The 27725-nt window shown below is 42.4% G+C and overlaps 1 protein-coding gene across 3 annotated transcripts in view; it reads left to right on the top strand.

Annotated features, from left to right (window-relative positions):
* Positions 1–20645: 20645 nt before the first annotated feature.
* VPS53 (VPS53, GARP complex subunit) overlaps positions 20646–27725 on the top strand; it is a 135176-nt gene continuing 128096 nt past the window's right edge. For 2 of the 3 annotated variants that reach the window (XM_027861786.1, XM_027861787.1), the window contains exon 1: positions 20646–20751. In XM_027861786.1, the coding sequence (XP_027717587.1) occupies positions 20665–20751 (87 nt within the window). In that variant the 5' untranslated portion in view covers positions 20646–20664. Of the gene's footprint in view, positions 20752–22331; positions 22374–27725 lie in introns of those variants that run through there. The other variant, XM_027861788.1, reaches the window with a different exon arrangement.

The following is a 27725-nucleotide window of genomic DNA, read 5'->3' as shown; positions in this document are numbered from 1 at the left end:
AAGAAAAAGAACAATAATCCCTGCCCTCAGGGAGTTTACAATCTAACGGAAGCCGCACAGGAGTCCCAGTCACTGAGATATAATGGTCCCCAGAGCCCAAACCCAGCAGAGCTGCTTATGGAAAATAGAGAGTTACCTGGAAAGTTCTGGAAGTTCAGAGCCCTCCCCCATAAAGGCAGGCTTCCCTTGACTGCACCTACATCTCCTTTATCTCAGACCATTTAGAATAGATATTCTCCACCTGGGGGTCTGTGAGCTAGATTTTAATATGTTGATACTGTATTTCAGCATAATTGGCTTCCTTTGTAATCCTGTTTCTTTTATTTTATGTCCTTAAAGATATTATTCTGAGGAGCCCACAGGTTTCCTCAGATGGACCAAGGCAGACAGTGAAGTGAACATGACTAGAACCAGTGAAGAACCCTTGTTCCAGAGGCTTGTGCTGCGGCCATCACCTGCCAATCAAGGGGTCATTTGAACCTGATTTCCACTGCCAGTTGTGTTCCTGGGTCTGGTTGGTATTATTGTTTTAACCTATTTTTTTTTTCAGCTGCTTGTCTCTGCAAGACCGGTACACAAATACTGAACCACAGTAATAATACCCGTGGGTGGTACACCAGCCTGGGAAGGAGTCTACACCTCACAGTAGCTCGAAACATATCATCTGAGTATGATCACCATGGAGGAGGGACCTAACTTTTTTTGGGGGGGGGGGCTAGGCAATGGGGTCAAGTGACTTGCCCAGGGTCACACAGCTAGCAGGGAACTAACTTTTGAGCATCATCCACGATTTCCATTAAGGCTACTACCAGGACAGCTTGGTAGGTTCCTTGACAGCTTCCACGCTGGCTCTAGATTTCCAGCTAGGTGACACAAGAAGAGCCTAGAGTCTGGAAGACTTGAGTTCAAATTTGGCTTCAGATATTTAGCTGTGTGACCCTGGGCAAGTCACTTAACTGTTGTCTGCCTCAGTTTCCTCAACTGTAAAATGGGGATAATAATAACAACTATTACCCAGAGTTTTTGTGAGGATCAAATAAGATAATAACTTGTAAAGGGTTTAGCATAGTGCCTGGCACATAGTAGGTGCTTAATAAATGCTCTCTTAATGCTTGATAAATGCTTTTTCCTCTCCTTCCTTTCTCCCTCATTTCTCGTTGGAGATCTCCTATCACACTGACATTGAACCATTAACAAGTACACTTTGAGTCCAGATATTCAACCATTTCTGAATCGATCTTATCATCTAACCCACATCTCTCCATCTTCTCTATGAGAAGAGTATGAGATACTTTATCAAAAGCTTTGCTAAAATCTAGTTAAATTATATGTGCAAAGTCCCCTTCATCTACTAGTTTAGTGAACTTCTCAAGGAAGGAAATGAGATTAGTTTGGAATAAGATGTTCTTCATGAAATAACGAGCCACTGGAGGATTTTCCCAGTATTTGAGGTCAAACTCAGTGACCTATAGTTTATAGACTCTGTTACTTCTCTTTTTTTGAAAATTAGGACATTGCGTCCCAATCTCCAATCATCTGGTGCCTCTCCTGTTTTCTATGACCTTTCAAATATCAGTGACTCAACAGTCACACCTGTCAGCCCTTTCAAGCACCTATGACTGTAGTTATCTGGGTCAGGGTCTTGGGGAAAAAAAAAATTGACCTTGAGTAAAATGGATAAGGTTTCACTCCCATACTCTTATCATTCTCTACTAATTACTTCATTCAAAGATGCCAGGGTATGGATTCGAAGGTGGAAGGAATAGGTAACATCTTCCTCCCCATCAATCACTGTCCTGGTACCCGTGAAAAGGAGAAAGCAGCTCTAACATGAGAGAGGAGATTTTTCTACCCAAAAAGGGCAAGCTGGGAAGCCATCTTTAGCAGATCTGCCACATTCCCCTTCCGGACAGATTTGGAGGACTGCAGTATCCTCTCCCATCTCCAGCACACTGCAGGGAATGTACCCCAGTAAGTCCCTTTTGAGGACACCTAAGCATCATGTGTGAGCTTTCTCCTCTTTTCCTCTGGTGTAGACGCTGGTTTACTACATAATTGCTCATCTGGGGAGACATTTGCTGCCAGATTTAAGAAATGAAGTGGGCAGGAGAAACTGACCAAGGGTCTTCATTAGAAAGATTACCTCAAAGCCAGAAAGACTAAGTTCAAATCCCGAGTCTGACACACACTGGCTATGTGGTTCTGGTCAAGTCATTAAACCTCCCAATGCTCTTGTGTTTTTATATATTCCCTTAAAAGTTATAGGTCACATATATATATAGAAGTCACATATATATATATAGATATAAATTCCCTATAACTTTTAAAAAGTCTCAAATTCCTACAGAGGCTTCACTCCAAGTGCTACAGAGAGTGGCCCTAATTTATCTGTGGATGGGGCCAGAGGCCATGGCCTGAGCCTGTACCTGTCCCAGGCCAGTGGTGAAACCAGTGCAAAGGAAGTAATCAGTTTGGGGACAGAAGTGGGGACTGAAGCCAGAGAAGACTCAGTGCCAGAGACTGTGAGCTGCCATGAAGGCTGGTGGTGATGAGTCACCCCATTCTCTGGGTTACCTTTGCTTTCCCTATAACTTGGAGAGCCAGAGTTGGGACCCTATACTCATACATAACTCCCTCCTCCCACATATTGTTTCTTATTCTTTCTCCATGATCTGTGGGTATGGGTTCTTTGGGACCTTTCCCCAGGCACTCAAGAGCAGGGAGATAAGTCAGAAAGACTATAGGAGATGGTTGGGCAAAGGGCTCCATATGGGAGTGCTTAAAAATTTTCCTTGTATTTTTATACTCTTTAAAACTATATGGTCACAGCAAGTCAAATGAGTACTGTGAAAGTAGGAGGTTGTGACTTAGAAAGTCAATCCCAAACACAGGATGGGGGGTCCAGAACAATAGATTATCTGCTTTAAAATTAACATTGTGTGTAAATGTATCCATACACATATAAACATATATATATGTTTATATATATACATTTTAAACATGCATACACATAAACACAGTCATATACATTATATATTTTATATATATATACACATATATATATTTATATACATATATATGTTCATCATCTCCTAGTCTAAGGTGTGGTCTAAATTCAAAACCTGACAAGTATAGGTACTAATTTGCCCAGCCATTCAGTGCCAGAGGACTCAGCTCTTTCTAGCAAGACTGCTTGATTGATAGCCCCATCTAATAAACATCTCAAATATTATATTCCCTCTCTAGATAATTAATTTAGTGACACACTGACTTTCTATTGGCTTAAAGAAAGGCAGCCCAAAGCTAATTTGGGATTCTTCCACTATCACAGCGCCCAAGGGATGAGTTAACAACCAGCGCACACACAGCTCCCAAGTACAACAAATGTGTGCTAGAATCTGGTGGGAATCAAGGCCAAGTTAGCTCATCTGTAATTTGCATATTCTATTCTTTTTCTGAAAATTGTGGCAATATTCTCCAGTTTTTGTTTGTTTTTTTTTTAGTGCGGCAATTGGGGTTAAGTGACTTGCCCAGAGTCACACAGCTAGGAAGTATCAAGTGTTTGGTCTGAGGCTGGATTTGAACTCAGGTCCTCCTGACTCTAGGGCCGGTGCTCTATCCACTGTAACACCTAGCTGCTCCCCCATATTCTCCAGTTTTGTGGCTCCTTTCCCATCCTCCAAGACTTTTCAGAGCTTATTGACATTAGCTTAGCAATGACACCAGCCAGCTCCAGGTTAGTTTAGACTTCGTGATTTGAACTATTTGAAGACATCTAGATGTTGCTTGACCAACTTCTCACTTTCCTTGATTCTTACTCCCAGCTAACTCTTTTTTGTTCTATCTTTCTATATCCAAAAATTATTTTCCTTTCAGTTTTATCTTTGTATCCTCAGTCTCCAGCCCAGTGCTGGGGCACATAGTAGGTGTTTAATAAATGTCTTCTGGCTAACTTAAGGAAAGGAAAGAAGAAATAGATGGAAATTAAATTTGAGTAGTTCTGCCTTCTCCCCACTGTTCATTATCATCGTCCTCGAGGGAGGTCCTGTTTCTTCTTAGATCTTCTTTTCCAAATCAAGATGGGATAGGGACTGAACCTGTGGTTTTATTGGTATAGAGAACTCGCTCACAAGGAAGCTCCCTCTACCAAAGCAGGCTGACACCTTCTCTACAACTTAGAATCTTAGAGTTGTCCAGACTCTAGACACAAGAGCATTGGGAGGTTTAATGACTTGACTAGAACCACATAGCCAGTGTGTGTCAGACTCGGGATTTGAACTTAGTCTTTCTGGCTTTGAGGTAATCTTTCTATTGATTTTAATAAACAAAATAAAACAACACCTATTTTGTTTTCTTTAGAATTAATTTTGAGATGGAGCCAATATGAGGGAGTAAAGTGAGTATTTTTTATGAATTTATTTTGATTTATCAACAATCACTTCCATATGCTTTTGAGTTTAAAATTTTTCTCCCACTCCTTCCCCACCTCCCTCTCCAAGACGATGCACAATCTGATATAAGCTATACGTATACATTCCTATTAACATATTTTCACTTTAATGATGTTGTAAGTAAAAAATTAGAACCAATAGGAGGAACCACCAGAAAGAGGAAACAAAACTCAACAGAAGAGAAAAAAAAAATAGCGATTCAAACTCCATAGTTCTTTCTTTGGATGTGGATGGCATTTTCTGTCACAAGGCCTTTGGAGATGTCTTAGATCCTTGTATTGCTGGGAAGGGTTAAATTTGTCATTAGTCATCGCACAACATGGCTGTTATTGTGTACAACGTTCTCTTGGTTCTGCTCCAAAGTGAGCATTTTTGCCAAGCTCTCCTAACATAGCCGTCTAAACAACTTAAAAAAGCATGCCAAACAGAATTCTAAGTGGGATGACCAGGAAAAAGACACAGTGAGTCACTGTTCAGCCCAGGGCAGCTTGGGAAGGCAGAAAGAGAGGTCTTCAGACACTGGGATGGGAGCTGGCCAGAAGCATGGTCTAGGAGGTGGCTGCAGCAGAGGCACAGAGCAGCAGTAGCAGCTCAGTGCTCAGGGATGATAAGGGAATTGAGTACCCAGTATGACTGCTGCTAGCACTGGACACAGGACTGGGTGCCATTTGGCAATTCCATTGTTCATTCCCCAGCTGGGGTGGCAGTTCCTGGGGAGATAAGAGCTGTAGGCATGAGGGAACAGGGGCTTTACATGGGTAAGGACCAGGAAGCCAGTGACTAGATCTCTTTCCAGATTACACCATTTTGGAAGCATGGAAAACTTATAAGCCTCTAGTCTTAGCTGAAAACAAAAAACAAAAAACCAAAAACCAAAAAACAAACAGACCAGCAGGGCATAAAAATAAGACGACCAGATTAGACATTCCCAGCCCCACACCCAGAAATGAACACAGCCCAACTCTAATATAAAGTCCAAAGTCAAGAAATATTCTGGAAAAATGAAACATACAACAAAAGAACAAAACCAAAAAAAGCTACTATAGTGACAGGGAAGCTAAGTCACAAACTCAGAAGACAATGACTGGAAAACATCCATAAGCAAAGCCTCAAAGAAAAATGCAGATTGGACACAAACCTAACAAGAATTCCTAGAAGGGCTTTAAAAAGCTCTTTTAAAAGAAGGGGAAATGATTTTAAAAAATCGAATAGGAGCTGTAAAGGAAAAATTGGGGAAAGAAATAAGAGCAATACAAGAAAATTATGAAAAGAGAATTAACAACTTTGTAAAAGAGGCACCAAAAATACTGCAGGAGAAAACTCCTTAAAAATCAAAATTGGAACTCAGACACATAACACTCACTAGCTGTGTTACCCTAGGCCAGTCACTTAACCTCATTGCCTAGCCAAAAAAAAAAAAACAAAAACAAAAACAAAAGCAAAAACATATCATTTTTTAAAAGAATTCTAATTGTTCTTACAGGCAAGCTCGGTTTTGGGGGCAGCTAAGTGGTGCAGTGGATAGAGCACCAGCCTTGGAGTTAGGAGGACCTGAGTTCAAATCTGGCCTCAGACACTACCTGTGTGACCTTGGGCAACTCATTTAACCCCATTACTTAGCCAAAAAAAGAAATAAGCAGCTATTATGACTCCTGCCTCTGAACTTTAGGGGCAGCCAGGTGGTGCAGTGGATAGAGCTCTGGCCTTGAAGTCAGGAGGACCTGAGTTCAAAATCCAGTCTCAGACACTTTACACTTACTAGCTGTGTGACCCTGCGCAAGTCACTTAACCCCAATTGCCTCATCAAAAAGAAAAAAAGACAAAAAAGTCAAAATTGGTCAAATGGTACCAAAGAGATATATATAAAAAAATACAAATAACTCCTTAAAAATCAGAAACAACCCAAAGGCAAAAGAAATATAAAACCTCACTGAAGAAAATAATTCCTTAAAAATTACAATTGGTCAAGTGGAAACTAATGACTTCATGAATCATCAAGAAACAATAAAACAAAGTCAAAAGACTGAAAAGAGAGAAAATATGAAATAGGAAAAAATGGAGGAGACATAATTTAAGAATTATTGGACTCTCTGAAAGCCATGATTAAAAAAAAAAAAGAGCCTAGACATAATAGTTCAAGAAATTACAAAGGAAAATTGCCCAGATAGGAAAAGAAGTAAAAATCAAAAAAGTAAAATCAAGGAAAAAGTAAAAATCAAAAGAATCCACCACTTGAAAGAAAGCCCAAAATGAAAACTCCTAGGAATATCATAGCCAAATTCCAGAGCTCCCGGGTCAAGGAGAAAATATTGCAAGCATCCAGAAAGAAACAATCCAAATACAAATTCAGCTGCAGTCACACAAAGTTTAGCAGCTACCACGATAAAGAAGTAGAGAGCTAGAATATGATATTCTAGAAGGCAAAGGACCTAGTATTGAGACCAAGATTAACTTACCCAGCAAAACTGTGTATAATCCTACAAGAGGAAAAATGGATATCTAATGAAATAGAGGACTTCCAAGCATCCCTGATTGAAGGAAAAAAAAACTGAATAGAAAATTTGACAAACTCAAGAACTGAGAAGCATAAAAAGGTCAACATGAGTGAAAAAGATCATTAGGAACTTAATAAAGTTAGACTATTTACATTCCTAAATGGGAAGATGATACATGTAACCCCCCAAGAACTTTATCATCATTAGGGCAATTAGAAGGAGTGCACTTAGCCATAGGAAAAATGGGGAAAATAACGTCACATAAAAAGGCCTCACAAAAAAGAGTTTTTACAATGGAGAAGGAAATGAGAGGGGGACACATGCAATACTTGAAACTCACCCTCACCCGAAGTGGTTCAAAGATTATGTGTACATACATTTGGGTATAGAAATTCATGTTACCAAATAGGGAAGGAGAAAAGAAAGGGGCTGCAAGGAGAGGGAGTGGGGATAAGAGGGAAGATGGATTAAGAGAGGCAGTAGAAAGGAGCAAAACAGACTTTTGAAGAGGAGTCAGGGTGAAAAAAAGAGAGAAGGATAAATAAAAGAGAATGAGAGAGGGAGATACACAGTGGTGCCTCAAAACAATTACGATAGTAACATCAAAGATCACTGATCACAGATCACTACAACAGATGTGATGAAAAAGTTTGAAATACTGTGAGAATTACCAAAATGTGACACAGAGACATGATGTGAGCATATGCTGAGAAAAATGGTACCAATAGGCTTGCTTGGTGCAGGATTACCACAAACCTCCAATTTATAAAAAAAATATATATATAATATCTGCAAAGTGCAATAAAATGTGGTACACCTGTAAATAAGAAAGAGGTTGAGATTAATAGAATTTTATTTCTTTATTTATTAAGCACTATTTTATTTTTTTCAATTATATGTAAAAAATAATTTTTAACATTCGTTTTAAAAAAATCTTGAGTTTCAAATTCTCTCCTTCCCTTCTTTTCCTTCCCCCTCCCTAAGAGAGTAAGCAGTTTGATATAGGTTATACATGTGCAATCACGCAAAACATATTGATGAATGGAATTTTAGAAAACTTAGGTATGATAGACCTCCAGAGAATAATGAATGAGAATGGAAAGAAGTATACCTTTTTCTCAGCTATACATGGCACCTTCACAAAAACTGATTCTGTATTAAAGAATAAAAACCTCCCACACAAATACAAAAAAAGCAGAAATATTAAATTTACCTTTTTGGGACCATAATATAATAAAAATTACATTCCATAATGGGCCTTTGAAGCATAGATTAAAAATTAATTGGAAACTAAATAATCTGATCCTAAAGAAAGAGTGAATCAACGAACAAATCATAGAAATAATCAATAATTTCATCAAAGATCATTGCAGCACAGAGATAACATACCAAAATTTGTGGGATGCAGCCAAAGCAATGCTAAGGCAAACATTTATGTATCTAAATGCTTATATCAATAAAAGAGAAAAAGAGTAGATCAACAAATTGGCCTACAATAAAAAAAAACTAGAAAAAGAACACATTAAAAATGCCCAATTAAACATCAAAATAGATATCCTGAAAATCAGAAGAGAGATTGATAAAATTGAAAGTAAAAATTCCATTCACTAATAAATAAAACCAGGAGCTGGTTTTATGGGGGGGAGGTAACCCCAATAAAATCGATAAATCATTGGTTAATTTGATTTTAAATAAAAGAAGAAAACCAAATTATCAGTCTCAAAAATAAAAAGAGTGATTTCATCAATGAAGATGAAATTAAAGTAATTATTAGAAGTTATTTTGCCTAACTATATACCAATAAATCTAACAATCTAGTCTAAATGGATGAATATTTATAAAAATATAAATTGCCCAGATTAACAGAAGAGGAAATAGAATACTTAAATAAACCTACCATGGAAAAGGAAATTGAACAAGCCATCAATGAGTTCCCTAAGAAAAAATTCCGTGGACCAGATGGATTCACAAGTGAATTCTATTTCACATTTAAGAACAATTCATTCCAATACTATATAAATTATTTGGAAAAACAGGCAAAGAAGGAGTCCTACCAACTTCCTTTTATGACACAAATATGATGCTGAACTGGGAGGAGCAAAGACTGTGAAAGAAAACTATCGATCAATTTCCCTAATGTATATTGATGCAAAAATTTTAAATAAAATAAAATAAAAAAAAAGGAGATTACAGCATTGTATCACAAAGACCATACACTATGACCAGATTGGATTTATACTAGGAATGCAGGGCTAGTTCAATATTAGGAAAACTATCAACATGCTTGACCATATCAGTAACAAAAAAAAAAAGCCAATAGTGATTATATCAATAGATGCAGAAAAAACTTTTGACAAAATAAAACATTCATTCCTATTGAAAATACTAGAAAGAACAGGAATAAGTATAGCTTTCCGTAAAGTGACAAGAGGTATCTCTCTAAGACTACAAGCGTTATCCGTTAAGGGGGTGAGCTAGAAGCCTTTGCAATGAGATCAGGGCCAAGGATGTCCATTATTGTCCATAATCCACACTATTATTCAATATTGTGCTAGAAATGCTAACTACAGCAGTAAGGCAAGAAAAAGAAATTGAAGGCATAAAGAATAGGCAATAAGGAAACAAAGCTATCGCTTTCTGCAGATGATAAGAGAGTGTACCTACATGGTATGCCTAAAGTCAGCCAAAAAACTCGTAGAAATAATTAAAACCTTTAGCAAAGTTACAGGATGTAAAATAAATCCACATAAATCATCAGCATTTCTATTTATGACCAACCAAACCCAGCAGGAAGAGAGAAAAAAAATTCCATTTAAAACAACTGCAGACAGATAAAATCCTTGGGAGTCTACCTGCCAAGACACACAGAGGAACTATCTGAACACAATTAGAATTAATTTCAAGCCTCAGGTCGTCATGGACGTCAGTGCTCCTGACATCATTGTTACACTCTGCTCGTATATGTACGCATCATTACTTCCTTTAGTGCTTGCTTTGGCGACCCTCTTTTAAATAAGTCTCTGTCAGCCTCCCTTTCCCCTCTTCATTGATATAATTTTTAAGACTGTTTTAAAATTTAATTCTTGTGAACTTTCTTTTTGGCCAACTTCCTCTGAAAATTATGAGGTCCCTGGCTCCTACCTGTCTTTTCTCTGCCCCTTTGAAATAAGATCTCCCCCAGTCTAGGGGACATGCCAGATGACGTCTGACTTTCTTCTCCTTCCTTACTCCAAAGCTCTGTGATGGAATCAGTCGGCCCTTGCCACCAGAGTCCCTGTTGCTTCTATTTCAGCAACTATTTCCTCCTTGTAATTGGAATCAGGTTCAGAATAGCAATTGTCCTTTGTGGCTTCTGCTACTTTTTGAAGGGTAATGAAATGATCATTAAGGCAAGTAGGGAACACAAGCACCCAGAATGAAATCCCTGTCTAATGAGATCTGCCCAACTCATTTCATGTCGCTACAGAGCTCCAGATAACTTGTTCAACTTTTCCCAGACTCTAGAATCCCTGTCCCCATTTGGGGCCGAGGCTAAATTTATTTAGCAGATGAAACATAAACATACAAGTCACCAGAAGAAATCCAGTTGCTTAATTCAATCTAATTAAATTCAACAAACATTATTAAATGCCTGCTATGTGCAAGGCACTGGGGATGATGGGGATATATTAACAATATATAGAGATTATTGATAATGATGGGGATATATTAATAATAATACTTTTCATTGTTGTTGTTCAGTCATGCCTGACTCTTTGTGACCCTATTTGGGGTTTTCTTTTCTTTTTTCTTTTTTCTTTTTGGCTAGGCGATGGGGTTAAGTGACTTGCCCAGGGTCACACAGCTAGTAAGTATTATGTGTCTGAGGCCAGATTTGAACTCGGATCCTCCTGACTCCAGGGCTGCTGCTTTATCCATTGCCCTTCCTAGCTGCCCCGTTTGGGGTTTTCTTGACAGAGGTACTGGAGTAGTTTGAAATTTTCTTCTCCAGCTCACTTTACAGATGAGGAAACTGAGACCAATAGGGTAAAGGGACTTACCCAGGGTCACACAGGTAATAAGTATCTGAGGGCAGATTTGAACTCAGGAAGATGAGTCTTCCTGACTCCAGGCCTGGTGCTCTGTGCACTGGGCCACCTAACTGCCCATAATAACATCATTTATTAGCATGTATGGTGCTTTATTAGTATTTATATTTATTACATTATATATAAAACACATATTATGTTTATATTGGCATTTATATAGCACTTTAAGGTTGGCAAAGCACCTTATGTGTGGTATCTCATCCGATCCTCACAACAATCCTGGGAGATAGGTGCTATTTTCATCCCTATTTTACATATGGGTAAAGTGAGTCTCAGAGTGGTTAAGTGACTTGCCCAGAGTCACAAAGCTAGTAAGTATCTGAGGCCAGATTTGAACTCAGGTCTTCCTGACTCTTAAGTCCAGTGCTCTATGCAATAGGTCACTGCTAAATAATGACTATCAGTGACATGGTTCTTAAAAGGTTTACTAAGCATTGTACAAATACTATCTCACTTGATCCTCACAACAAAACAGTGAGGTAGGCAATTATTATTCCCGTTTTACAAAAGAGGAAACTGAGGCAGAGAGAGGTCACACAGTTAATAAGCGTCTGAGGCCAAATTTAGGGTTTCCTGAGTCTAAGTCCAGCATTCTATCTACTAAAGACAAAATGAAAAAAAAAAACAAACCCAAAAACCACAAAACCAAATCCTGCCCCCAAGAAACTTACAAGGGATTTGGAATACACATAAACATATCAGTAAATGCAAAGTAATTTTAAAAGGGAGAAAGCACAGACAACTGGAGAGACTGGCCAAGGGTGACCCTTAAATTGAGCCTTGAAGGACATTCCAATTTCTGAGAGACCGAGGTAAGGAGGGCACTTATTCCTGGCATGGGCAGCAGCTTTGGGTAGCAGATGGACTGCCAATATGGGGAAACAAAAAGGAGTGGAACAGAGACTGTGTGGGACAGTCATAGGAAGGAAATAAGCCAGAAATCAGAAATGACCATAAAGCCAGTGGAGGGCTTTAAAAATCATGCTGCGAATTGTGTGTTTTATCTGAGAGGGAAAAGAACCCACAGGAGAACCTAATACAGAAGAGCTACAAGGTCAGGGAGGTTTAGGGAGATTCTTTTGACAGCTGCGTGAAGGAAGAAGAAGAATCAGGAGAGAGTGGGGACAGAGAGCCCAACTAGGGGACAGTCACCAAGTGGGGAGGGGCAAAGAGCAGAAGCAAAGCTAAGCGTGCAAGAGATGTTGGGGATGGATTAGATTTAGCAATTGATTGGCTACAGGGGGTGTGTCCAATGGTAACAAATCTCACCTCAGACACTTCTAGCTCGGTGACCCTGGGCAAGTAATTTAACTCCTCTTGGGCTCAGTTCCTCATCTGTAACAGGAGGAGGCTGGACCAGATCTCTGCCAGCTCTAAACTATGAACCTCTTCTAACCAGGGTCTGATACGCGCACGGACTTCTCAGCTTGCTTGGCCGATTCAGCTCTCCCCCAGAAGAGGGCAAGGAGCTTGCTTCTGGGAGACCCCACAATGTTCTAGGATGGAAATGCTTTGGAGACCCTGGAGCATACATGGACATTCTATAACTGGTTCCAGCCTGCAAGTGACCTGTTGAAAGGGAGGCTTTTTGATTGACTGTGGAATCAATTCAAAAAAGCCACTTCCTCTTTGTTTGAGTGCTCTTGAGAAAATTTGATGTGTCCTGTGCTCATGATGGCCAAGGACGGGGGTACATCGTCCAACCTTGTGAGTCTGAAAGGTTCAGAGGGCTCTTTGGCATCCAGGTGTTCCAGAGGTCAGGTTTGCAGTCAACATGAATGTCCCAAGGAGTGAGGAACAACCATTGAGAGTCACGTTCAAGACCCCAGCCCAGTGGTAGCTGAAATAAATTAGGATCAGTGAGGTGGCACGGTAGCTAGAATGTTGGACTTAAAGTCAGGAAGACCTGAGTTCAAATATGGCCCTAGACGCTTACTAGATGTGTAAGTCTGGATAAGTCGCTTAACTTTGTTTGCCTCAGTAGAGTGGAAAATAATTGAATTCACAGAGTTGATGGGAGTACTGAACACGCAGAGAAAAAACAGAGATAATGTCTCTTTGCCTATTCATTTCCATTCCATTTTTTTTTTCTGTACTGGTCCCACAGATCCCCTTAGCTCTAATCAATGAATAAAAGAGCATCTGTTAAATTCTTACTATGTGCTACTTAACGTGGGAAGGGTCAGGATACGCGTACAATAGCTAGACAGGTTGAATCGATAATTTATGAAATGGGGCAATTGGGTACTCAATAGTAAAGACTTGGATTGGCAGGGATGCAGAGGCAGACAGCCTCCTGGGGACATCGAATGGGATGGTGAAGGAAGGCAGTGTGAGGAAGACGATGGGCAGGGAAGAGGCAGAGACTATCATTCCCATAACCAAGGATTAGTGTTGGGAGCACCAGGCAGCAGAGAATTAAAGAAGATGGAAGACTTCTGGGGGGGGGGGCGGGGTGGAAGCAGGGGAAGGCAGGTGTTTAAGGTCGGATTTCTATAGGGTTTTCTTTAGGAGGAAGGAAATAGGCCAACTCCCATCTAGGCCACCTTGGGGTTAGTTCATTAACATTTCCAAATCATCTCCAAGTTGTCAGTAACACCTCAAATTTCTTACCCCAAAGTCATCAGCACATTTGTTTTTGCCATTCTGCTGGCCTGGAGCTGTGGAGGTCTGGATTTTGTCTGGGCTTTACATATCACAGGACCCACGCTTTGACAAGCAGACCTATGAGGCTTCTGCTGATTCAGCATGTATTACCAGGATGTGAATTTTAGTTAATATATGATACAATTTGTAAATTGTATCCCTTGACTGATTCCTCAGAAAGCTTATTACACTGAAGGAGGTGGCTGAGGGGGACCAGGAGGGCCAGGACAAGGTACAATTTTAATACACAGGTCTTGTCCTCAAGGACTACATATTCAAATAAGAAGAAAGAAAGAATCTAGGGGAGTGTTGGCCAGAGAGGAGGGTTTTGGTTTGGGAAGTCACAAGGATGGTGAGTGGAGTCAGCAGGGAAGTTGATCGACAGAAGCAGGCAGTATTGATTTGATTGGAGTTTCAGAGCAGAAATAGGATGCCTGTGAGGTGATGGGGCCAGAAGACAGAAGGTGAAATGGGAAGCGTGTCTGGGGCTAGGTAGATAGAGTGGACCATGTTACACACTCACTGTTCAGGACAGCGTAGTCACCAGGGTGGGAATATAGAATCCTAGCTCTAATGCTAGAAGAGACCTGTGAAGCCATCTGGTCTAGCCCCCTCATTTTACAGATGAGGAAACTGAGGCTCAAGTAATAAGCATCGGAGGTAGGATTTGAACCCAGGACCTCTAATTGCAGAGCCAGTCATTCTAGAGCAGAAAGGGTTAAATCCACCAGGGCATCGTCTTTGGTTCAGAGGGTGCAGCTGCATGTGGATGGGGATCGCCAGGACAACTGAAGCCGAGTGGCTAAGGTAGAGGAGAAGGGAGTGGTATGCCAGGCGTAGGGGCCCCATCGTCCTCTTCCTCCTGTCTCCCCTTGCCAGTCAACAGGAATTTATCAAATGTTTATTGTGTGCCAGGCTCTGTGCTAAGCACTGGGGGACTCCAAGAAAGGCAAAAACACAATGCTTGCCCTCAAGAAGCTCCCATTCTAACGAAGGAGACGATGCATAAATGTCTAGTACATACAGGAAACATCTGGTGAAAAAGGAAGGTGATCTCAAGGCGATGGCATGGCGGGGGGGGGGGGGGCAGGAAGGACCAGGGGAGGCCTCTGGCAGAAGCTGGAATTGATCTGGGTCTGGAAGGAAACCAAGGGAGCCAGCAGGCAGGGGGAGGAGGGCGAGCCTGCCAGGCATGGGGGCTGGCCAGTGAGGAGAACAGCAGCATTCCAAGTCTGTCCTAACCTGCCCCCTCCCACCTTTCCAGTCTTCCCACATCTCAATCCTCGACACATACTCTTCATTCCAGTGACACTGACTGGCCTCCTGGCATTTCCAGAACAAGTCACTCCATCTTTCTGCTCCTGGCATTTTCTGATTGTCCCCCATGCCTGAAACACTCCTTCTCCTCAACTCTGCTGTTGACCTCCCTGGTTTCCTTTAAATCCCAGCCAAAACCCCATCTTCTTCTTTCCCAACCAAGCTCTCTTAACACCAGTGCCTTTCCTCTGTGAACTATTCCCAATCTATTCTGCATGATGTCTCCCCCATTAGATTGTAAGCTCCTTGAAGGCAGGACCTACCTTTTTTTAATTTCCATGTTAGTCATGTTGTGAAAGAAAATACAGCCAAAAAAAAAACCACAAGAAAAATAAAGAAAAAGTCTGCTTTGATCAGCATTCAAACTCCATCAGTTCTTTCTCTGGAGATGGATAGCATTTTTAATCATAAATCCTTCAGAATTGTTTGAGATCATTGCATTGCTAAGAATAGCCAAGTCATTGACAGTTGATCATCATACAATACTGCTGTTACTGTGTACAATGTCTTCCTGGTTCTGCTCATTTCACTTTGCATCAGCTCATGTAAGTCTTTCCAGGTTTTTGTGAGAGCATCAGGGCAGGAGCTATCTTTCCCCTCCTTTTGTATCCCCAGTGCTTGGCACAGTGCCTGACACATAGTAAGAACTTAAATAACTATTGATTGATGGATGGATTGGCTGGCTCTGGCCATTAAGTTGATCACTTACTAAATGTTTATTGCTTGCAATGACATGTCATGTTGAAGGAACAGCCTGAAGGCCAGTGTGGCTGGATTATAGATTGTGGAGGAGATTAAAGTGTAAGGAGCCTGGAAAAGTAGGAGGGAGCCAGGTTGTGAAGGACTTTGAAAGCTAAGCAGAAGATTTTATATTTGATCCTTGAGGTAATAGGGAGCCCCAGGAGCTTACTGAGCGGGGGACTCTTAAAAAACTCTTCATGGCTTTCTTCTTCTTCTGTTCCCTTGTAGAACAGATTATCTTACTCCTTCACAGTCTTACCAGGAGACTTCTCATCTTCCAGAGAAAAGTCTTGGCCCAAGATCCCAAGCTCTTTAGAATAAAGAGCTAGGGAACTTCTGACTAAGTAGCTGGTCTCCTCAAGGCTTGTCTTTTGTTTTAAACTTCCAGATACTAGGTTTGGATCTCTACTGGAGACCTAACTTTAATTCCTAAATGAGCATTCATTGCTTCATCTCCAGATTTAGTCTCTTTTATATAAGGATCTAATTTCAATCAAATAGCTAAGAGGTTCCCAAGTTTTCCATTCTCCCACACAGGTGAGTGAATCCAGAGGGCAAGGTCACTGTCTCTTCTCCCACTAGCCAGCCCCCCTCAACATCCAAACTTCCCTATTCCTCCCAGTTTTGTTACCTCACCTCCTCACTCTGGTGTTCCCCACATCCAATCAATTGCTAAATCTTGGTACTTTGACCTCCCTAACTTCTCTCATACTCCCTTTCTCTACTGCCACAGCCCCCACCTTATTTCAGGTCCTTTCTCCTGGATCATTGCAAAGGTTCCCTGATTGGTCTTCCTGCCTCATCTCTCCCTCACTTCAAGTCATCCTTTAGAAAGCTGCCAAAGTCATTGTCCTTAAACACGAATCAGACCACGTGACCCCCCTCCATCAACTCCAATGGCTCCCAAGTACCTCTAGGATAAAATATTAATGCTTCTGTTTAGCTTTCCAAGCCCCCACAGCCTTGCCTCGAATGATCTTTCTGACCACACTACACACATCTAATGCTTCATTTCCCAATTCTGTGTCTCCCTACCCCCAGACCATGCCTAGAATGCACACCGTCCTCACTTCTGCAACATAAAATCCCCTCTATTTCTTCAAAACCTGACTAGTTCTCCATGAAGCTTTTCCTGGCCCCCAGCTGCTTCATGGGTATCCTGCATATAATCCTACATGTCCTTCTTGTCTGTCTTTCCCCTTAGTACAGAAGCACCTTGTGAGAAGAGATTACTGTATTGAACTGTTTGTGTTTCCAGAAACTAGCACAGAGCTTCACCCAAAGTGGGCATTCAGTACATGCTTGATTGATTTCATGCGGATATCTGGCCAACAAGAGCTGAAAAGGGTTTTGAGTTCATTTTTCTGTCAAGCATTCTCTGTATCTTGGGCCGTCACAAGGTAGTTTATTAATACTTACCTTGACAATTCATTGGGCTACAAGTTATTTTAAAGGCCTCCTGCCTTGTCTCTTCAAATCAAGTATTTATTAAATACCTACGTGCTAGGCACTGGGCAAAGTACCGGAGATGCAAAAAAAAGGCAAAAAACCCAGTTTTTCTAAAATCTAAAGAGGGGAGACGTGCTATGCAAACAACTGTGTATCAATAAGATAGAGAGGATGGAATGGAATTAATCTCAGAAAGAAAGAACTATGAGTAAGGAGGACCAGGAGAGGCTTCTTGAAGAAGGCTGGACTTTAAGGAAGCTGAGAGGTGGAGATGAGGAGGGAGAGAACGCCAGGCGTGGCGGACAGCCGGGAAAGAGGTACAGATTTGGGAGATGGATTCTCTTGTGCAAGGAATGGCAAAGGAGGCCAGTATGGATCAGAGTAAGTGTGGATGAAGTAAGAGGAGACTAGAAAGGTAGGAGAGGGGCAGGTCGTAAGGGCTCCGAATGCCAAAACAGAGGCATTTGTAGCTGATCCTGGAGATGCCAGAGAGTATATTGACTAGAGGAATGATATGGTCAGATCTGAACTTTAGAGAAATCAGTCTCATCTCTGAGTGGAGGATGGACTAGGTGGGAGAGACTTGAGGAAGACTGTGAGCCTGGGAGTTTAGGAAGATGGTCATGCACTCCATAGCAATAATGGGGAAGAGGGGTAGTCTGGGGTGAAAGACAATGAGTTCCGTTTTGGACGCTAGCAGGTGAGCCAGCTGTCAAATGGAAAAGTCACGTGTCTATTCAAAGGATAAGGCTTGATATGGAGAGGAGAGATCACCTTTATAAAGCAGTCACATCCTCTCGGATCTGGAAAAAAAAATGGATAGCACCATAGATCATTGGGCCACAGGTCACAGAATCTCAGAGTTGGAAGGGGCGTCAGAGGCCAGTCATTCCAAGCTCTATCTGGAAAAAAAAAATCCCGATACAACATACTTGTTCTGACCAGTGCCCATCCAGCCTTTGCTAGCAGACCTCCCGTGATGGGGAGCTCGCTACATTTCAAAACAGCCCTTTCCAACTTTGACAGGTCTCATGAATAGAAAGGTTTTTTGTTTGGTTTTTTTTTTCCTGACATCAAAGTGAAGTCAGTCTCTTTATAACCTCCATTCCTTGCTCCTGATTCTGCCCTCTGGGGCCAGATGGAACATGGCTAATCATCCTTTCACATGACAACCCTTCAAATCCTTGAAGACCGGAAGTATGCCTAATTAAGAAGGCTCTTTTGATCTTTTCCTCAAGTCAAAATTAGCATTAGAAGTTAAGAGGAAGCAAGAAGGGAGACTTCTAATCTGGATGTGATTCTGGCCAGCTGGTTCTTGGGGATAGAAATGTGGGGACCTTTAAGGGAAGTGACCATTCCTTCTTAGGATTCATGATTAGAGGAAAACCCAGTGTGGATAGTCTGAGAGACACCCTCATTTTGAGGGAGCAGAGACAGAGGAGAAAAAAACCATCATAATAAGGAAACAAAAGGTTTTCCTCATTCAAAAGTCCATGGGCTGGTAACAGTCCAGATAGTGAATTCCACTCTTCCTTAGGGAGACAGTTCTTGCCTTGAAGACCGATAGCCGGAGTTTGAGCCCTGACTTCAGGACTCATTAGCTGCGTGACCCCAAGTGAGGTATTTCTTCTCTCATAGACTCCATTCATCATCTGTCCAAAGGAGAGATGACACACCACATACGTTATAAGGTCATTGTGCTTTATCAATCCTAAAATGCCATAGAAATGTTCCTTTTAGATAGGCAGCATGAAAGAGTGTGTGGATCTGGAATCCAAAGATCTGGGTTCAAATCCCACCACTGAAACTGACTACCTGTTTGATATCAGGCAATTACTTCCCTCCCCTTAACTCAGTTTCCTCATCTGAAAAATGAAGGAGCTGGATGAGATTGCTTCTGAGGTCCCTTCCATCATCAGATCTATGGTCTTTTCATCTGGAATCAGAGAATCTATTATTTTTTAGCTGTGTAACCTTGGGTAAGTCCCTTTCCCTTACCTATAAGATGAGTTCGTCTGATGAGATGACCTTCCAAGACCAGGCCCTCCTCCCTAAACTACGTCATATTTATTCTATATTTATTATATGCATACTTCTATATGAACATGCTGCCTCCCTAGATAGAATGTAAGCTTCTTGAAGGCAGAGCCTGTTTTAGTACTGTCTTTGCCTTGGGTGCTAGTACGTAACACAGTGCCTGGTACAAAGTAGGCAGTTAACCAATGCATGTTGATTGCCTGATTGCTACAGGTGCTAGGGCACCCAGCCTGGAGTCAGGAAGACCTGAGTTCAAATGTGACTTCAGATGCTTCCTAGCTGTGTGACCTTGGGTAAGTCACTCAACCCTGTTTGCCTCAGTTTCCTTATCTGTAAAATGAGAAGGAAATGGCAAAACCACTCCAGTATCTTTGCCAAGAAAACCCCAAATGGGGTCATGAAGAGTTGGACACAACAGGTAATCTACCCAATGTGGGGGTGAGGGGGACTTCTCTTTATTTATGGATCGATGTTGCATGGATACTGTGTTGCGAGCTGCACCTTTAGAAGGAACTCTGGAATGGATGCGATCCCAAATCCATTGGAGTGGCTGTTCTACAATTTCCAGTCTCAGGAGGTGGTCTGGGGCACTGAGAAGCTGACTTGGCCAGAATTCCAAAGCCCGTGTGTGTCTGACTCTGTCTCCTTCTCCATCCACCCCAACACGCTGCAGGCAGACTGGTACACACTTATCACATCCTAATGCACATTATTACCGGTGCACATGTATCTACTACCAGCTTAGAATTTCTGGCCATAGTCCCTCATTTCTCAGACTGTAATTAAGAAGGTAATTAAGTTCACAAACTGTGTGGAAAGAGCTATGAGCATTTGCTCGTACTGTTCGTGCAGCCCAGGGAGGTAGGGGCTATTCTGATCCCCATTTTACAGATGCAGAAACTGAGGCAGACAGCAGTGAAATGACTTGCCCAGGTCACACCACTAAGAAGTAACTGAAGCCGGATTTGAACTCCAGTCTTTCTGACTCCAGGGCCATCTAATTCGGCCCCTTGATTTTACAGAGAGAAATAAATACCGGTTCAAGGTCGCACAGAAAAAGTATAGGGTCGGGATTCGAACCCATGCTTTCTGGCTCCAAATCCCAGGTGAAAGCGAGGGGAGATCTGCCTTTAGAGCAGGAAGCCTTAGAAGCCACAGGCTCAGCGTGACAAACAGCCTTAGTGGAAGGGGGCGGAGAGGGGCGGAGCTCCGGGGCCCACGTGATCACAGCTCCTCTTCTCTCCTCCCCCTCCCCTCTGCTTCGGCTCCAGGGAAAGTCCTCCACCATCCCAGAGTTCCGCGGCTCCCGGAAGTGCCGTGGCTTCCGGAAGTATCTGGTTGCTTGACCGAGCCGGTGCTAGCGGGGAACCGGGGGGCGGCGGGGGGGCGGGGATCACCGCCGCCGCCGCGGGCCTGGGGCTAAGGCCAGGCCGGGGCGGGATGATGGAGGAGGAGGAGCTCGAGTTTGTGGAGGAGCTGGAAGCCGTGCTGCAGCTCACCCCGGAGGTGCAGCTCGCCATCGAGCAGGTGAGGGCGGAGGGCGGAGAGGCCACGCCCCCGGGGGTGGTGGAGGGGGGGGGGGGAGGAGGTCCCGCCCCCGGGGGGGGGGGGAGGCGAGGAGGCCGCGCCCCCGGGGGGGATGGGGGGGAGTCCCACTCTTGGGGTGGGCAAGGGGAGAGGAAGAGAGACCACGCCCCCGGGGAAGGGAGGGGGGAGGGGAGGAGGTGGGGCCCTGCCCGTGGGGTGGGAGAAGGGAAGGAGGGGAGGCCCTGCCCCTGGGATGGGGACGGGGAAAGGGGATAGAGGAGCCGCCCTTTGGGGTGGGGGAGGGTAGGGGGCTCTGGGTCATAGGAGACCAAAGGAGAGGGGCAGGAGGGAAGAGGCCCTAGGCTGGGTGGTGTAGTGGATAGAGCGCTGGGCCTGGAGTCAGGAAGACACTTCCTAGGTGTCTGACCCTGGGCGAGTCACTTAACTTCAGTTTCCTCATCTGTGGAATGGGGACAGTAATAGCCTCTACCTCCAGGGTTGTTTCGGGAATCAAACTTTAAATTGCCTTGGGGAGAGGAGCCTGGGTTTGAGGCTGGGCTTCTTTTCAGGGGGTGGGGGAGCTGTCAGAGCATTGTTGGGGAGAGGGGTCCCTCTGGGCCTCCAGGTTGTGTCCTCTGAGCTGTCTGCAAAATAAGTTGTGTGGGAGGGAGCTTTGAGGCAGGGCCGGCAGAGAATGGCCTGGGAATGGTTGGGGTCCTAAAAGAGTCTCCCCCCCTTTACCTCCCTATGAGGGGGAACTCAGGGCCTCCAGGTTGGGCCGGCCGCCATCCTGGCTCAGGTGCCCAGGGGTCCCAGGCTTCCAGATTGGGTGGTGTGAGGATGTGATGAGGACAAGGCCAGGTTAGCTCGTCAGAAAGCTGCCTGGAGTGGGGGGCTCAGGGGTTCCAGGAGGGCTGAGGCAGGGTCAAGGCCTCTGGCTTGGGTTGGCAGTTCAGGACTTTCAGAAGTCAGGCTGCCCTAGATTTGTCAGGGGATGGGAACTCAGGGCTTCCTTGTTGGAAGCTTCCATGTTGGTTTATAGGACTGCAAAAAGGCTTAGTGCGAAGAGTTTGGGGGCAGTTGGTTTGTCAGCTTTGGAGGAGGGGTTAGGTAGAGCATTTGAGTGAAGGGGCTTTTCTGGGGGTGGGACATCCTGGTGAGGGCTGCTGCCTTGAGGGGGCTGGTCCTTGGCTGAGAGAAGGGGGTCTCTCTGTACCTGTGCTTACTGTACTAACTAGGCTGCTCCATTGCACTGCCTCAGGCCCTCCTCGCTGCATCTCCACCCCCATTCACTTTTGGAGAGTGAAAAGAACTTCAGGCATCTATCCTAGACTGTGTTGGTTTTTACTTCAGATTAAGTTGGGAAGGAAGAAATAGTTAAGGGATTTTTTATAGTTGATAAGTTTGAGAATTCTTAAATTGTCAACCCAGGCTTGAGTAAGTTAGTGGGAAGACTTTCTTTTCAGAAAAGGCTTTGCACATCTTCTAGTATCTTCTTTGTTGGTTGAGATTGTTGTCTTTGTGAGGAAAGTCAAAGGTTTTGGTGTTTTATAGACTGCTGATTTAGCCTGACCCCTGACCCACCAACTGAAGACAAATTGCCCGGGAAGGAGGAATGTTGGGTAAGAATTTGGAGAAGGCAGAACATCTGCCCACAATGCCTCATGTCTAGGTCACCTAAAGAATAGATGGGTTAGCTCATGAGATACTAGAGAGCTGAGTGGTTTTAGCAGCCCATACTATTGATCCTTTCCTCCTGTTGAAAGGACACAGTCGCAGGTCCCTTTGGTGGCCTGCCGTACTGAAATCCAAAAGGATCTCCCACCCGGCCATCCAGCATTTGCTCAAAGACTTCCTCTGAAGGACAGTTCCCTAGCTCCCTTGCTTGGGCTCCGTTCCAGTTCTGAGTACCTCTAATTTTTCAGTTTTTCCTTAGATCAAGCCTCAGTTCAATTCTGTAAGCACTTATTAATGAATCAGTCAAGAGTTATGGGAGCCCGAGTTAGAGTTGAGGTGTCTAGAAGTGACTGGTGTCAGACACGTAGAGGAGGTCTATCTAAGGTCTTCAGTCTTGAGGTGGAAGGCGCCTCAGAGACTGCTTGTTTTACAGATGAGGGAACTGAGGCCTGGGCAGGTGAATTGATTTATCCAAGGTCATACAGGTGGGATTTGAAGCCAGGTTCTTGGATTCCAGAATGAGTTCTTTTTCTACTGCCATTTTGTGTTGGCAACTGAGCAAATATTGAGTGTGGAGGAGAGGGTCAAGGATGACTCCAGGGTGGTAGAAGGATGGTGGCATCCTCAGTAGAAACTGGGAAGGCTGGAGAAGTGTTTTGGACATGTTGAGTTTGACATGCCTATGGGATATCCAAGTGGGAGATGTTTGAGGGAAATGAGGGATGGATTTAATGAATGTCAATTAAAAATTTTTAGATAAAACACTGGCAAAAATACTAACGCAGTTTATCCAAAAAATTGTTTGTAATGATCAAGTTGGATTTATACCAGGGATGCAAGGATGGTTCAGCTTTAGAAAACCAATTAACAGAGATAATTCAATTAGAAACAATATTCAAAACTTATGATTCTTTTACAACATTAACTTTTTTTTTGTTTTTTGTTTTTTTAGTGAGGCAATCGGGGTTAAGTGACTTGCCCAAGGTCACACAGCTAGTATGTGTCGAGTGTTTGGTCTGAGGCCGGATTTGAACTCAGGTCCTCCTGACTTCAGGGCTGGTGCTCTATCCATTGTGCCACCTAGCTGCCCCGACAACATTAACTTTTGGTGGAGAACCTATAAACCGTAGGGCCACTTTGTAATATGATTAAAAAAAAGTATGTATTTAAAACTGAAGGCTAGTATTACATGCAGCGGAGAAACCCTAGAAACTCCCATAAATACAGGATTAAAATAAGGCTAGTTCCTTTCCCTGATATTATTTGATTTAGTTCTAGAAATGCTAGAGATAGCATTAAGATTGAGAAGCAGAGAGGGCAGGGGTGTCAAATTCCCTCGAACCAGATTAAAATGTAATTGGGAGAAATTTAACAAAATAAATAAAAATCCAATAAAACATAGGTAACATAACATTTTAAAACTGAGTCACTATGCTGCCTGCATAGATCCTTGTGTAGCAGTTAGCAGCCCCATTTCCATTTGAGTTTGACTCCACCGGTGTAGTCGATAGGGCACTATTTGGAGTCCAAAAGAGCTGGGTTCCAATTCTGCCTTAACTGTGTGGCCCTGGGCAGATCATTTCACCTGTCTTGTTTCAGTTTCCTCATCTCTAAAAGGAGAGAGTTAGATTCAGTGGCCTCTGGGACCCCTTTCACGAAGCTCTAAATTTATGTTCCTGTGTTGGTTTTTGTAGAGAAAAATATGGAAGGCATGAAAAAGGCAAAAGAGGAGACAAAATTATCAGTATTTGCTGATGACAATGATATCAGGGAATCCTAAAGAAAGTAGTGGAGACAATCGCTTCATTAAAGTTGGCAGGATTGAAACATATACACAAAGACCAGTAGCATTTCTATAGGGCAATAACAGAATCCAGGATGAAATAATTACAAAAGAAGTTCCATTCATGATAATTCCAAAATGCATACCTGCATGTTAACCTGCCAATACACACTCACGACCTGTATAGAGACAATTATTAAACGAAGTAAAATGATTTATGGAACTTTTGTTAACGTAACATAACTGAGGGCTGACTGTTTGGTGCTCGTGGCTGGGCTGTGCTAGCATAATAAAAATTAGAATGCTCAGTCAGTAAACATTTATTGAGCACCTACTGTGTACCAGGCACTGTACTAAGTGCCAGGGATACCAAAAGAGGTAAAAGACAGTCCCTGCCCTCAAGGAGCTCATAATTTAATTGGGGAGACAGTAAGCAAATAACTCTATACAGTGTAACATTTATGCTACCTAAATTAATTTACTGATACAGTGTTATATCACTCTACTCATGGGATACTTTATTGTGCTAGAGAAATTAATCACAGTTCATTTGTTGGCAGAAAAAGGTCTAAGATCTCAAGGGAAATTTTTTAAAAAGTAAGAATGAAGGGGAATCCCCCTTTTAAAACTCAGATTACACTGTCAAGCCAAAATCATCAGAACTATTTAGTATTGGGTAAAAAAAGGAGCAAAGCAAGGGCACAGGGTAGATAAGGAAAAATCCAAAGCAAGTAATTCAATAAGCCAGCGTTCAGCGTAGTAGAGATCATAAATTGCTTGGGGAAGAACTCCCCATTTGACAGCAACTGCTAGGAAAACTGGAAAGCACCTTGGTAGGAATTAGCTTTAGATTAGTACTTTACACCACATGCCACAATGAACTCTGAATAGTTATACAAACTGAATATTAAAGGTCACACCTTAAAAAAATTAGAAGAGGACTGTATTTCCATCTTTTCAGGTTCTACCCATTTCTCTTAGTTCTATTCTCTGGGGCCAAGTAATTCTAATTTTTTAAATGATTAAATCATATTTTTTTAATTAACACTATTTTCTTTCTCTTTCTTCCCATTATTTAAAAGAAAAATGAAAAACAGTGCCCTTGTAACAGATATGTGTCATCAAGCACAACAAATTTCCTCATTGACCAAGTCCAAGAACTGTGTTTCATTCTACACTTTGAGTCAGTGAGTAGCATGTTTCAGCAGAAATCCTCTGGAGTTGTGCTTGGTCATTGCAGGGATCAGAGTTTCTAAGACTTTCACAGTTACTCTCTTTTTACAGTATTGTTCTTAATGTATAAACTGTTCTCTTGGTTGTGCTCATTTCACTCTACATCAGTTCATACAAGTCTTCCTGGGCTTCTCTGAAAACATGCCCTTTGTCATTTCTTATAGTTAAGTAGTATTACATTATACTCATGCAATAATTTGTTCAGCCATTCCCAACTGGATGGCCATCCCCTCAATTTCCACTTCTTTGCTACTGCAAAAAGAGCTCCTGTAACTATTTTTGTACATATGGGTCCTTTACCTCTTTCTTTGTTTTTTGGGGGGGATAGAGCCACGAGTGGTATCACTAGCCAGAATATGCAGTTTAGTAACTTTGGGGGCATAATTCTAGATTGCTTTCCAGAACAGTTAAGACAAGTTCAGAGCTCCATCAACACTGCATTAATGTGCCTGTTTTCCTGCAGCCCCTCCAGCATTTGTTATTTTCCCTTTTTGTCAACTTTGCCAATCTGATGGGTATGAGATAGAACCTTAGAGTTATCTTAATTTGCCTTTCTCTAATTATTAGTGAGTCGGAGCATTTTTTTTATATGACTATTGATAGCTTGGATTTCTTCCTTAGCAAACTGCTCACATCCTTTGACCATTTATCAGTTGTGAATGGCTCTTAGTCTTATGCATTTGAATTAGTTCCTTATGTCCTGGAAACAAGCAATTTTAACAATAATTCTAATTAGTCTTCTACCTGACAGCCCTTCCTTGAAGACACTATCATGTCTTTCGGTTCCTCTAATTGACCCTGTTTTGGTATAAGTTGGAGGCCCTTCATCATTCTTTTTACCCTCTAGTGGATTGTCTCCCACATTTCATTGCCCCGTCTAAAATGGAAGGCCCTGAGCCAATGTTCCCCATTTGGTGCCCCTGGGCAAGACAGAGGCCGGTAGGACTATCCCTTTCTTTTTCCTAGATGCTTTGTAGTCTGAGACGGCACTTGTCTTCCGGGCTTTTCTATATCCCAGCCAGTTTTCGGCCCTCTGAAACCCCCAGCTCTATCTGACATGTCTAATCATAGATCTAGAACTGGAATGCCATCTGATCTAACCCCTGTATTTTACTGATGAGGGAAACTGAGACTCAGAGAAGTTGAACGACTTGCTCAAAACTACCTATTAAGTATCAAATGTAGGATTTGATCCCAGGTCCCAGACTCCAGAGCTCGTGCTTTCCCTCTGGATCACATTGCCTCTCAGATACGTGCTGCCCTGCAGCCATTGCCTCATCCGTTTTGTACTTTTGAGGTGAATTTTGGAACCCAAGTCAGAACTTTACATATCTCTATTAAAATTCACCTTACTGGGTATGGCTCACTTCTGAATCCTGACTCTCATTCGTTTCATTAGCTATTCCTCTCAGTTCTGTGTTAGCTGGAAATTTGTTCAGAATGCCATCTCTGCCTTTCTGAAAGGGCTGAACCTCCCAGCCAGGGTCCCATAGGCTAGAAAGGAAGAAATAAAGCTGTTCCCTTAGTAGTTGTTTGATAAATGGTCTTGTAAATTAGAGAGTTTTCAGGAAAGTGCATTTGACTCTCTCTCAGGAACAAATCAAAACTCGAGACAGAAGTTCATTGTGTGTTTAAATAAGCATCCTGAAATCAAAATGACCTGTGGCATGTTCTTGCCCCATGTGGCAAGGGTGGCATTTCTCAGGTGATGACTGCAGTAATATACTTGAAAGATTCTGCATAGTGGTTTGTGTTGTTTTAGGGAAGAGACATATGTGAGAAGGAATGGGGAATTAATAGCTTGTAATTATAGGTCAGAATGCTATCCATTTAACAACAAAAAAATAACACTTGTACCAGTCTTACTTTAAAAACAAAACAAAATTTGATCCCTAAGAGCTTTTAAGTGCTTTTAGATGGTTTCATCTCTCAGAAGACAGATTGGATTTTTTGGCACCAAACCTGCTAAAGGGGGTGGACTGTGTACTCCCTATGCTTAAATCTCTGGATTTCAAGTCAAAATGATAAAATGTAGTTAACCCAGGGGAACACCTGACTGTTTTCTTAATCCATCATTTGACATATTCTACAGTCACATGAGGCGGTGGTGTTTTTCACCAGGGCACCTTGCTATTTTTTGACAAGACACTGTCTGAATGCCATCTCTTGATTTCTACACAAGTTCAGAAGAACAGAAATAATTTAAAAACTGTTACCCACAAATCCATGAGATATGGTGAATTATGCTCCTGCTCAGATTATCTCTCTATCCATCTATCTG

The sequence above is a fragment of the Vombatus ursinus genome, unplaced genomic scaffold (genome assembly GCF_900497805.2).
Source record: "Vombatus ursinus unplaced genomic scaffold, bare-nosed wombat genome assembly UNPS02014768.1, whole genome shotgun sequence".
In the NCBI taxonomy this organism is placed as follows: Eukaryota; Metazoa; Chordata; class Mammalia; order Diprotodontia; family Vombatidae; genus Vombatus; species Vombatus ursinus.
The sequence above is the reverse complement of the archived record's forward strand: the minus strand, read 5'-3'. Positions and strand labels throughout refer to the sequence as shown.